This window comes from Vespa crabro, chromosome 6, assembly GCF_910589235.1.
Source record: "Vespa crabro chromosome 6, iyVesCrab1.2, whole genome shotgun sequence".
Classification (NCBI taxonomy): domain Eukaryota; kingdom Metazoa; phylum Arthropoda; class Insecta; order Hymenoptera; family Vespidae; genus Vespa; species Vespa crabro.
In genome coordinates, this window is record NC_060960.1 from 4,944,083 (window position 1) to 4,958,197 (window position 14,115).

General features: G+C 32.4%; 1 protein-coding gene across 16 annotated transcripts in view; it reads right to left on the minus strand.

Moving 5' to 3' along the window:
* LOC124425096 (syntaxin-binding protein 5) overlaps positions 1-14,115 on the minus strand; it is a 49,977-nt gene that overhangs the window by 13,052 nt on the left and 22,810 nt on the right. For 3 of the 16 annotated variants that reach the window (XM_046964941.1, XM_046964944.1, XM_046964937.1), the window contains exons 8-15: positions 13,916-14,070; positions 13,428-13,719; positions 13,090-13,333; positions 12,698-12,957; positions 12,192-12,381; positions 10,658-10,690; positions 7,871-8,209; positions 6,915-7,416 (exon numbers count right to left, since the gene is read on the minus strand). In XM_046964941.1, the coding sequence (XP_046820897.1) occupies positions 6,915-7,416; positions 7,871-8,209; positions 10,658-10,690; positions 12,192-12,381; positions 12,698-12,957; positions 13,090-13,333; positions 13,428-13,719; positions 13,916-14,070 (2,015 nt within the window). Of the gene's footprint in view, positions 1-2,598; positions 2,645-6,914; positions 7,417-7,870; positions 8,210-10,657; positions 10,691-12,191; positions 12,382-12,697; positions 12,958-13,089; positions 13,334-13,427; positions 13,720-13,915; positions 14,071-14,115 lie in introns of all 16 variants that reach the window. The other 13 variants (XM_046964949.1, XM_046964948.1, XM_046964945.1 and 10 more) reach the window with 9 other exon arrangements.

Sequence of the window (14,115 nt, forward strand, 5' to 3'; positions counted from 1 at the left end):
GCCTCTCAAAAATCTTCGTTAAAAACTTGTTGAAATTCTCTAATGTTGTAAAAAACGACTTTTCATCGACCAGATGAATTTATTAGCATTTGTAAGTGATTATATTATGATCTCACCTTAAAATTGCTTCCCTCGCCCCTTTAAACATTAAGCAAATTTTGTATAAATAAATATTATTATCTTATTAATTTTAAAACTTGCTCGTAAAATAATTACGGAAATATAACGTATTTCAAGTTAATTCTTCTGTTTTAACATGTTCATGTTGATTTATATCATTGCGACAAAAAAATATAAATAAATTATATTCTCCGAAGAGATTTGTGAAGAATTCAAAAAGAGAGAGAGAGAGAGAGAGAGAGAGAGAGAGAGAGAGAGAGGGAGAATAAAATAAAATAAATCCGTCTAGAGATCGATTTTCCGATAATGATGGAAGCATAAGATGCTTGGAATAGTAATCCAACGCCATCCATCTAATTATTAGACAGTAACAACAGATTTTCTTTTGCTGAAAAAATTTCAAAATTATTTTATACGACTATATATTTATACGACTTTGTTCTCCAGTAACAAAAGAATATTCTTTTACAACGATGTTACGATGATAATTGAACTTTAATCGATTATTCAAATTTAATGATCAACATATTCGATATCATTCTCACTTGATTTTTAAGAGGAGAGGATAACAAAAAAAAAAAGGAACGATGATTAGGATGTAAATGAAATTGCAAACACATAATTATAGGTCAGCAAACGTAAAGCGAATGCACATCTATCGAACGAAGCTTCAAAAAATAAAATGATTCATTATCTATGTGACCTCATTAAAATTATTATTGTGATTTGAATCGAGATTAGAAATTAAATATAGGATTTCTCGTGGATACTTTTTTTCTCAGATATTTCCTGATGGCCATACTACCATGATCGAGGAATATATCAAATATAAGGCTAAAAAAAAAAACATGCGCACGAAATGTAAAAAGCATGCAATAATATTAACGACGTTTGCCAACATCTACAATAAAACTTTACGCTGGAAAATATTTGTGAGAATGATATCGTATAATCAACAATAATAATTCAATAATCGTTTGATATCAATATATCTTGCTTATATCGTTAATAATAATAACCTAAAAAAACTAAAGCGAGATAATTCGTAAGTTTTTCTGTTCTCATTATTAATTGTATATTCATTAAACATCAAGAAGAAGAATACAACTTAGAACTTACCCAGAATAAATTAATTGTTACGACTTCTGGAATGGTATGTATCTAGTGCAGTCATCTGAACTTGGCTTTAAATTTTAAAGAGGAATAAACTTGTCTCCTATCAAATGCCCTTAAACTCGGATCTCAAAGATCAAAAAATTTTAACATGAAAAGACCTTCGAATGGGAGAATCCAGTAACAATTATGTATATCGATCGTTTCGAGAGAAAAAACTACGAAAAAAGAAAAACGTGGTTTCCTTTAAAAGGAAAAGAAGAAAGAAGAGGAAAAAGCTTGAATATCGATCGATCGAAGAGCACCTTCCTAGGTCGAGCGTACGATCGTTTTCCCACTTTGTAACGACCACCTTGTGAAATACACATTGATATATACTATACAGTCTTCTCTATAGCAGTCAGTCAATGTAGGCCAGGAAAAGCCAACAAAAGTAATCCACAAAGCACCCTGTCAACCATAACTTACACAGTCGATTGCTCGCAGTATAACGTTCGGACTATATCGTTATGTACATGTGACACGTGTATATAGGTATATATTCAAAAAATAAAATACAAAAATATACGCGAGCGAAACAAGTCGACATTTCGTCGTTTAATCAATGATGCTGTGACGTCGTGTTATTATCATTACTATTGCTAATGCGTGCAAAACCATTTAAAAGATATCTCGAAAAGCTTTGAAAAGCGACGCTGTACCGAGAGAAAGGTGCTCGTGTGTAATTGTACATACATTGTGATATATATATATATGTGTGTGTGTGTATATACGTATATATATATATATATATATATATTGCACATATACAATTATATACAATTTATATATATGTGTGTGTGTATATATATATATATATATATATATATATATATATATATATATATGTATACAATATAGAAAAGCAGAGTGAGAATAAAATATTTTGCCATAGAACGAAATGGAATTTTCCTGTCATTTTTGAGAGTCTATTTGTCGATCGGCTACATATCGTGACATTCGATATTTCTTTACCGTAAGAACTTTATTCGCGATCTTTTTTAAACTTTAACAATGTACCTAAGCTACTGTGAACACTTGTTCGAGCACTTGAATGATTTCGATCGATAATGATCGTGTAACTCTTCCTCGATTGTACGTCGATCGACTTTATCAATAAATACAAATGAAAAAGCCAGGATCCTCGATCGTAATTTATACGCAATAATTAAATTTAAAAAATGTGGGAAGTGTCGTAACAAATGGTGCAATTATACAAAGTGCGTCTTCAGAAAATCGAACACAAAAGCGCGTCAATCGTCGTACTTTTCTCTCGGTGATAAGACAACTGCGAAATATTTAATGAAAAATCTTCTTCGGTGTTACCTGAATCGAGCTTGCTGTCGGGGAAGACCGCAAAACTGATTTGAACCTGAAAAAGTGGTTAGAGTAGAATCTCCTCACACCGTTTACCGGAACGATGAACGGTCAGAGATAAACCGCCGATAATTTTCTTTTTTCTTTTTTGTTGTTTTTTCTTTTTTCTTTTAATTTGTTTTTTTCATTTTTTTCTTTTCTTTTTTTTCTTTAGCATTATATGACGTTCAAATTCGAAAGAATGCAAAAAATTTAAAAATTGTCGTCTTTCGATTGTATATGCACGTATGTGTATGTGTATGTATATATATATATGATGTTAAATCCATAAAAACGTTCTAACTTCTTTTGTTCGAGATAAAGCTTCGAACGTTCATGGAAAGAGGATTTTTCAAATGAAACAAAACATTTTAATAAATATTTCAATAGCCTATGTGCGCAAAGACGAATAATAATAAAAAGAAATTCCTATCCAGACCAAAAAAAAAGGTGGTGCAAATTCTAAGTTAAAACATTTCAACTATGCATTCCATACTCATGGGTCGTGCCATAAGGTTCGGACTACAAGAGCATGATCGAATTTGTTTATCCAAGCAAGAGAACACATGGATTACTAGTCAAGAAAATTGTATATACAGGCTGACCTAACAATGTATTAATATATATATATATATATATATATATATATATATATATATATATGTATATATACACATATATAAAAAAAAAGTATATATATAGAGAAAATGGAAAAGTCATATCTTTAAAAATCCATACCAAATAAGATCAGTTTTCTTTTCAATCTCCGATGAGATTTTAGTTTGACGATTTTTAATCCAAGACATTCGTATCATACTACTATAGTAAAGCATATGATACGCGATATCGTAGTATGAAAAGGATACCTTTCAACGTTGCCTCGATTCTGACGATAATACCGATTGTTTATTATATGTAATACCATATTTTTGTTAACAAATACCCATCCCTTTCATTCTCTCTCATTCTCCTTTTTTCGTATCGAGTATCCAACATATTTTTTTATCCTTCGATAAATAAGTAAAATTTTATTTACCAGTACGTACGTACGTTCAATTTGCATTAGATTTTCCTCACTTCGTTGCTATACATTCTGTAGAGCTTCGTGTGAGGAGGAAAAAAAAGTAAGACTATAACAGGGTCAATGCAAAGAAAGATTCCCTACCTGTCCTGTTCAAATAACAATAACAACATTTGCATCCCTTTTTCATCTTTTGTCGATTCACAAGAATGGCAAGACGAAAAATAAAATAAATGACTTGTATAAAGTCTGGTAAAGAACAAACGAGTGAAAGAGTCTCGTATATTATGCGTCTCCGTACATATATACTCTTATATTTTATGCATTTTCTTTATAAATTTTCTTTTCTTTTATACATTTTCTTTTACTGTAAAATGTTTGAATATCCTGATAACATACGTTTGCTACTCAATAAGAATTCATTCGTAAGACGAAACAATATTTCCATAAAAACATTTTTCATAATATAAATATGATGAGGATTTTTATGTATGAATATGATAAAAAATTGATCGCTAAAACGAAAGAAACGAAAGGAAAAACGATTGCAGAAACGAAAGAAAATTTAGGCATCCTCTCGATAAAGAAATGATCGATGTTTCGTGAAGAATTATGTTTTATCTTTATCCAAAAGATATATTATTTCTTCTCCCGTTTTTCTGATTCAAATCGAAATCATCTTTATCAACAAAAAGAAAAAAAGAAAGAAAGAAAGAAAAAATTACAGCGTTTAATCTATACGTGATATAAAAAGATGGAGAAATATACGATCCTATAAAATCCATGAGAAAAAATAAGTTTTTAAAGAATTGCAGAATTTAAAAAGTTACGACAAGTAAATGAATATATTTATAAAAAAAAAAACAAAAATCGATTCCTCTGAACTATATCGAAGTTATTTAGAATATATTTCTTTCAAGATCCTTCTTCATTAATCAATAAAATAAAATTCTAATGCAGGAAATAAGAAAACAAGTTTTAAAGTATCAACGTTGATCTTAAATAAACGTCGGATAAACTTTCTCAATATTACCAACGATGTAGCCACAAATTTTTAAAAAATTTTCTCTTCAGATATTTCAATAAAAATTAATTAATATTTCAATCTACAATGAAAATCTTAGATGGTAATTAAATTATTCGCAAAAATAATTTCAATGCGATCAGAGAATCATAATCTAACATCAAAATATTCTATCATTCCTATAAACAATCGCGATTTCAAATTCTAAATTTCCTATGATTCTTATATATATATATATATATATATATATATATATATATAAGAAAATATTTGTTTATCTTTAGAAAAATTACAAACAAATTCAACTTTCTCATAATGGCGATACGAGAAATTTAAGAGAATATAAAAAATGGACCATACATTGGTCTTATAAAGTCTCGCATTATGGTCGCATAAAGTCTCAAAAGATGATGCGTCATGTAAGACTTCTATCTCATGCGTTTCTACGGGCATCCTATGCATTTCCATTAACACCGAAAGTACAGAGTATGTATATAAACGAGAGGAGGCGGTGGAATCAGGAAGTCAGGAGAGAGAGAGAGAGAGAGAGAGAGAGAGAGAGAGAGAGAGAGAGAGAAAAGAAAATGAATAATAAAATGAATGAGACGAAAAAGGTATAGGAAAGGTATAAGAAGAGATGAAATTAAAAAAGGGAAAAGGCTTACAGAGGCGGATCGCTTAATCTTAGAAATTCATATAACCTGAAATTTAAAAAATAGAGCTCTCTTAGAGGATTCATCCTCTTCGGAAAATATATCGAGTAACTTATGATCCAAGTAAGTACATGAACTCGTTCCTCCGATTATTCGATGTGAAACACAATACTGAAAAATAGACGATGAGAAAATATCGATCGCCCCTAGAACGTTACTATCCGCCGCTGGATATGGAAGAAAAAAGAGAGAAAGAAAAAAAAAAGAAAAAAGAAAAAAGAAGAAGAAGAAGAAGAAGAAAGAAAGAAAAAAAATGGGGCAGAAAAGCGTATCGAGGATTAGCATAGCTTTCCGTGTAACATTAGTTTAACTCAGACAAATCGCCGTAGGCTGACTTCCTTCTTTAATTCGCGCTAGTACTGCCAATGCGGTGTATATTTTCTATCTATGTATATATATCTTTTTTTTTTTTTGTTTTTTTCTTTCTTTTTGGAAGGAAATATGTATATATATATAGAGAGAGAGAGAATAACGGATATAGTTATTGACGAGTACGTAAAGATGATTCACTTTAGATCTCATATTCGATAAAAGCTAAAACAACGCTTCACAGATATATCTCCGTGCGCTTAATATAAATCGGTTTATTTGCTAAACGATACATATCATGACTCTACCGAAGCAGTGCTTACTAAAATTGCCAGTGAAACATGCTATCTCATTCGAAACGCATACCCGTTGCGCCTAAAACGTTAACCGACGCACCAAATAGATACACACTGTAATTTATAATATAGAACGTATCCTTTCAATGCACCAGGGCAAAACTTTTAAACTATAGAACGTGCTAGCGGCACATCGTGCAATTATGGTGTTCCATTGGTGTATCTACTTTGACTCTTATGATATTCCACATAACTATATATATATATGCTCATTCTCTCGTATCCCTATTATCAAAAGAATTCTAATTGATTCATATTCGAGATTCGCGAATAAATAATAGCCAACGACCGTATCCGTTACCCTTTGATCAAACTTTTCAAGAATCAATTACTTTTTTAAAATTCTTCATCTTTCATTCATTAATATCAGAGAAAATATCATTTCAAATGGCAAACGGAATCGATTAAAGAAAATAATTTAACCTCTAGCCGGAGACATTTCTATTTTATTATTTAATCAATATATACCGAGAAAGAACTAGATATCGTTAATTTTATAATGTCTAACAATAAGATCGATGATTAAACAATTAGATAAAATTGTGTCGTCTCCGACGAAAGGTAAGTATGTTAAAAGAAAAACTAATAGCTGGGGCCACCGTGTTAGCAGTAACGATTCGCGCATATTGTTATCGCACGTGAACGTTAATTAATAGAAATTAGTTAAACGCGTGCTTCTCGTTAAGAAATATATTAGGCTTTCTCGTTAATAGTACGACGCGCAGCTTCACACATTCACACACGCGTTCGCCAACACATTCAATCACAATGCAGTAATCTCTAATACGATTAACCGTTAATCTCTAAAAAGGCCACACGAGCAACACAACACTCTTCTCTATTTGTAAGATTAAAACACTTACTGAATCTTCTTATAAGATTTCCAGTGAAGGAGTCTGCGACTGGTGCCGTGTTATCCTCGCATCTTAGGTCACAAACGGTTGATCCATCAGTTTTCTGGTATTTCAGATTAGGCACGGAAAGTAGACGTCCCTCTCTCTTACTCTGAATCCCCATCACTATCCTCTTCAATCGTGGCTTTCGATCGTTCTCATGCAAGGACAATTCTAAAGGTCTCGCGGCCATCGTGTTCGTAGCCATCGTCGTAACGTTCGCCGTGTGAGTTCTTTCGACGGCTTCGTTACGTTCAACTCCGCTTTGTCTCTCGCTTTCGGTATCTGCGTTTTTCGTATCATGAGGACAAGAAGCTTGAGGACTTTCGCGACCCAAAGGATTCGCACAGGAGACCGACTCGTCTTCCTCCGTTTCAAGACTTTCGACCGGTGAAAGAGCTCTCGAGGACTCGTTGACGTTGCAATAAAAAACGGAAGAACTCTTCGGAGGGGCACTCTCACTGCCTACCTGCTGGAAATGGGGTACTCGTATGAACTTTCAGTCGATCGACCCGTTACAACTGAACTCGCCTAAAGTAGCAAAGACCATCAGCTTGCACGTAGCTATATTAGTACGTATATATAGATAGAAAGACACGCGTATGTGTGTAACATAGTAGCGGCCCACTTTGCACCGCTTCCTTTCGGTAGCTAGTTAGAAGATCCCGAGAATGAATTGACACGTATCGCGAACAAGGTCGAGATAATTGACAGCGACGACCTTGAGAAGAAGACGCTTCGGAAATTGGATAAGAGAGAAGCAGACAGAGAGAAAGAAAGAGAAGAAAAAATAGAAAAAGAGAAAGAGAGAAAGAGAAAAAAAAATAAGAGAGAAAAATCCAAAGGAGAAAAGTAGACGAAAATATGTTCGATTCGTCCGATAAAACGATTTCCCGTTATGTAAGAGCATCTTAAAAAGAACATACAAGTACCCCATTCTGAGATGACACCAAGGACGACGCAAACGTATTCTTTATCTTGATATCGACCTTGCTGAGCTGTCGTTTCAGACGAAAACCCTTCCAACCATGATTCTTCGGGCTGTCTTCACCGTTCGATGCAGTTGTACTTCCAGAGACGAGCTTGACCGAGCCCTCGCTCGTCGATTCCTCGGTCAATTTTTCAACATTGCTTCCGACTGGACAACTCGAATCACGTGGCGATGCACGCTGACACTGAGAATGTTGTTGCTGTTGATGTTGATGAGTATCTGCTAGCGGCATCGTTAATATCGGCTCGCTCTCCCTCGTCGCTTCCGGCTGAGTCTGATGGATTCAACATGTTGGGCTTTGCACAATCAATCGGTTCATTAGGTACAAAAAACAGAACATTCGTTCTACGACTAAAAGCAGGCACAATCCAATCGTATTATGTTTAGCGCGTCTCTTTTATCGCTGCCATTAAATTAAACACGCTCGCCGTCGGATTTAAACGAGAAGGCCGCACCGATTTGAACGCGAAAATTGAAAATTATACTCGTATTAAGGTATTTCCTTATACTCGATGTTTGCTAGCGATTATCGCTGACCAACGCGATAACATGTTCTTTCTCGAATATAGTTTCACACCACGCTGTCGACTATCGGTTATGATTAATTTTTCATTTCCCTTTCTTTAGTTTCTTTCAACACTCCATCAGAAAAAGACCTACGAGTATTATATTTTCGATTGCATTTTATATTTTGATGCCCGTTTAATGCACGTTCTGTCGAAATAACAGTTTATACATTATTCAGTAATGAAAAAAAAAAAAGAAAAAAAAATTCGACGTAACACTCGATTCGATGAATTTTTTTTAACCACATCCGTCGATGAAAAAAAAAGATTAAGTGTTACTTTCGAGCATAATCGTTTACTATGTCTTCGAAACACCACACACATGTCACTTAACACACTGATAGCCGCGTGAAATTCCTACGGATTTCTATCAGAATTAATATAATAAGTGAAAATTTTTAATTATACGTAATCAGTAATCGTTATGTTTTAATGTTTGAACGATTAAATGTAGAAAATTATGAGAAGTGCAATAATTCGAACCTAACGTTTTTTAAATAAAAAAATAAAAAAATAAAAAAATAAAAAAAAAGTAAAAAAAAAAAGAAAAAGAAAATATTGCAGAAACGTGGTCACTTGTCACTTCCCAGTTTCGATAAGGAATTTGCGATATCTAAATAAGACCATGAGCAAAGAATATTTAAATAATAAATTCTGCAAGACGAGATGTCTGATTATCATAATTGCTTAAGATGCTCGTAAAATTTTTTATAGTACTAGAAATCGGTCTAATGATAAAGAATTATTCAAGATTCTTCCAGTATACGTATCCCCATTACGGAAAGCAATACAGCTTTGTTTTTCAAATAGAAATTTCAATTTTACTTCTAAATAGTTTTAAATATAGGATTATATAGGAGTCGTCGTACGATCGAAAATATCCAAGAAGTCTATCTAACGAAATTATATGTAGTATCTATCTTGAGAGTAACTTTAAAACATCTCTGATATTATATAATTGCATTTCAAAGAGGATGTCTATTTTTTCTTTTCATTTATCAACAAAAGCAATACATAAATAGGATTTAAGATGAATACATTTCATCTGATCTATATATATCCGCGTTGAAGATGTATCATAAAAGTAATTAATTTAATAATAATTCTTTAACATACAAAAAATAATAACGAAATACATTTTGGATGAACTAATGAGTTTTACAAAAATTAACATCTATCTATACTAACATTAACCAATTAATCTTTATGTGTGCAGATATGCATTACATGCAGTGAAAAAATTCCGTAAAGGAAAAACAATGGTAATAATACGAGATAAATAATCTTATTATATATTGTTATCAACGACATATATATTGTATATACGTGTGAAAGACTCATAGTGTCCAAGCGTAAAGAATATTAAAGTCGTCGATATGATATAAGAAACGACGGCGAAGCCCGTATAAACAGGAAGAAAATTGATAAAATAAACGACCCTACTAAGATTCTTTCATTTATACCTACAACGACGCAATAACCTGCACTTCCCATCGAACTCACAGATAAGATACACTGTGTAATCGTGTAATATATGTGAGTGTGTGTATATGTGAATGTACGTTTTTACGTATCGTTACAAAGTGCATATATAATTACTGATAATTTTGTCCATGCAATTTTTATCTCACATATATATATATTGAAGTTTTAACACAATGCATTGCCCCGAGTATATCGAAACTCGTCTCATTTCGTATTCCTAATTCTTGTTATCTTCGATTAAATTTCCGATACATATGTTCCTGTGCTAGATCACAGACCATATTCACACCATCTTGCTTCAAGTAAAACGTGCATGCAATAAAAGATTCGATCAAACGTATATTTGAAATCCAGGAATGAATTTCAAATTATATCATGGAATATAAGTTATCTTAATGCACCATTTAGCGATACCGTTTATCTAATACTTATTTTTACAAATTTAGATGCTCCATATTGGTCCCTCTGTGCATAATTTAATTTCTACATACCCAACATCGATCCAATCACTTAATATACCATAGACCGAACTACAATTATAATTTAACAACTCACTAACAATTAAACTACCTACGTCCGATAGAACTGAAAAACTTTCACATATTAAAACTTAATGACGCGAATATTTAAGTGTCTAGCAATTCGTTTAGTTAAAAAAATGTTGGCCTTACTTGTTTCAATGTGGGTAGACACATAGTAGTTAGCTAAACATTAAATACATAATGTACATAAGCGCGATCACAGAATATCTTTCTTATTAAAATTATTCTATTAATAAGGTAAAGAAAAAGAATACAAAAAAAAAAGAAAAGAAAAGAAGGCAAATGTATCATTATCATAATTGTCTATTATAAACGGTATGTATTGTGTTATTTAATTTTACATACCACAAAATACATGTCAATGCTATGATGTGAGAGATTGAAAGAACGATAAAAAAAAGTACAAATGATTATTAACTTCGATATACCGACGCATGGAAAATGACAAGTTTGACCAATATCGCTCGTGCAATTTTCGATTGGATCTAATATACATTAGTAACTATCATCGTGTTGGATCGAGTTTTTATTTATAAAAAATATTTTCTTTATTTTATCGCGAATTATTATTATGATTTGCTATAATGTTTCAATTTAACTCCACGAATTCGATGGGCGTACTTTTTTCCAATGGAAAATCATCAATTGTACTATTCGTACATCGTTCTTCTACAATAATTATGATACGCAACTTCTTGGACACTTCTTTTTTTTTTATAGAACCATCCCTGTGTTGCAAGATATATTAATGTTTTCTCAGCGGCGTATCTTTACTTTTTTTTAATAATCTAAATACCTACGATACTCCTATTTACATTTTTGTTTGAAATTTATTATTTATATCAAATTAAAAAATCAAATAGAAACAAAAAAAAAGCCGGATAATGAAAAATTTACATTTTTTAATAATCTATGTAATTATGAAAGCTTTTTCTTATATACTTTTCATTTCCTTGCAAAATATATAGGAGGGCCAATAATTTATCGCGAAAATTGCTATTAAAATTTCACTACAATATTTGAAATTTCTAAAAATGACATCTATTCAACATGTCTATCTTATTGTACGCGACAGAGTTTATTGCTTGATATTTTAGACGGTAAGATTTAAATTTCTTACGCTCATGCATATCACACGCCTCTAAAATTCATTTTGGCTACAAAGGAACGCAAGCTATATAAAAACAACGGATATATATAATAATGCTCGATAAACGAGCACTTGAAGAGCGAAAAACGCGCGTACGATTATACATATAATATATAAAAAGAACACCTACGCATGAATGTTAGCGAGAAAATTAAATCATTTCTCGACGTACGTATAAAAATCAAAGCGATTTATACTCGTCATCGAGAAAATTCTATGCCGCATAAAATGTTAAACTATTTTCTTAGTAAAAAAAAATCTTTATGGTCAGCTTATACGGAAATTCGACAACCATGCAATGATAAATAATTTCAGCGATGGTATTTAAATAAAGCAAAATGCAAAAACGTCCAGGAATTAAAGTTTCCAAGAAGTTTTTTTTTGTTTTTTTTTTGTTTTTTTTTTTTTTTTTTTTTTTTTTTCTTTTTTTTCAAATAGGGCGGTAAAACGGTGGAGAGAATACAACCGAAAAATAAATATCTTTCTAACATATAAGAAAGAAGTACATTTTACCTGATCTGCACTCGGGCTCCTTGCTTTATCTTCGTTTTCTCGCTTCGAATCATCTTGCCTCTTGGGACTTCGCAGAACTCGCTGGTAAGGATCACCGCTTCCGCCAAGGTCCGCCGTGTGCAGCACTATTAAAGAGATTTTCTGTACGATATCGATTATTACTAACCCTGTCTCGTTTCCATAGGCCATTCTGAAATTCAAAAGTTCATGCATTACGTAGATATTCCTCTTTTTGTTAGACCAATTGAATTTTGTTGCAATATCCAAAAAAAAAAAGAAAAAAAAAGAAATAAAAAAGAAAAACCATATAACAAATATTAAAAATATAATGATACCTTTTTATTGTTATGCGAAATATATGTAATTCTTTTGCGATAAAGGTCTTGTGCAAATTTAAAAAGAGTCATAAAATATTAACAGGAAATATCGAGATGTTAAATTAATTTAATAATAATTAAATAAAAATAAAATATTAATGGAATCGATATAATTTTTCAGATACATACAATCCATAAGATGAATTTAAACTGAGGGCTGTTATGTTTTCAGTTTGTTCCCCGCTCGGTGCGATTGTTAGACAAATCAAAGTTGCTTGAAAGCCAGCAGCTCGTTTTTGTAAACCGGTCTTCACTTTCAATGGATGATTATATTCCGATGTGTGTTTGGACTCCCCGCCTGAAGGAACATTGCCCGTCGCTGGCGCATCGTGATCCGGCGAAGTTTCTATTTCTCTCAATGGATTTTGGCTCAATGATATCTCTAATGTCTAAACCGTGCACACCAAGTTTGATCTTTCAGAAACGTCATGATATCATTTTAATCTTACAAATATTCTAATGTTATTTTAATAATACAATAATAATAGAAAATATCCTAAATTACATTAGGAAATACTCACGACTACTTCCGATATACTTTCAGCCTTCTTAAATTTAAATAATACAACGTATTTCCCCGAACCAGCGATCGCCAACTTTCGACTTTCAGGACAGAGATAAATAAGCTGTATCGCCAATGGATCTTCCTCCGAATCCACGCTTCGGACTCTACTCTTTTCAAAAAGCTTTGCCGTTTTTAATTTGTAAAGGACTTGTAACGTACCGGCAGAAGCGTCCCAAAATTTTATACTACCATCCGCATGCCTATTTATAATCGCATTAATTATAATCGCAATCGACGAAAAAGCATGTTAGACCGACCGATAATAATTTCCGTCGGATATTCATGAATACTCACCCTGTTAGAATAATTTCATTGTAACTGCTCGAACTAGAACTCCATTCTCCGCCTGAGATCGGCCATTCTTTTTCACTGAATCCAGTTTTCTTTTGCGATTTAGATCCAACCGAGTAAAAAGCAGGTACCAAATCTGACGGGCAATCAGCGAAGTACGCACAACAGGTCACAGGTGATTCGTGTATGTCCATTGGATATGGATTTTCAAAACATGGAAATCCAGGAGTTAACAAATCGATGATCACAAGATCGTTCTGTAGTAAAACCACAACAGCGTAAGGATCCTGGAAATCTGCGAAAGAATCGGCAACATTCATTTGCAAAGCTGAAAAATTTTTTTTTCCTTTGAAATAGAATAAATTTTCCATAGAATACGTCATCGTGAACTAATCGCTGTAACTAATTATTTAAAGCATCCTTGAAGAAAAAAAAATGTAATAAACAGTTAAAAAGCAAAAAAAAATCTCGATGTAGTATAAATCACATACCACTTGTCCAAGGACTTTCGCAAAGCGTTATAAAATCTACAACATTGTGCTCCATTTCTAAGACCGTCGTGGTTTTTCCGTGTATCACTGTAATACTAGGAGTTCTTCCAGTTGTGTCATACGCTAAACCACCGGAAAATATGACGTACGCTTCCCTGTAGGAAATTATACGTTTCAAAATTAAATCTTTACAGAATTCG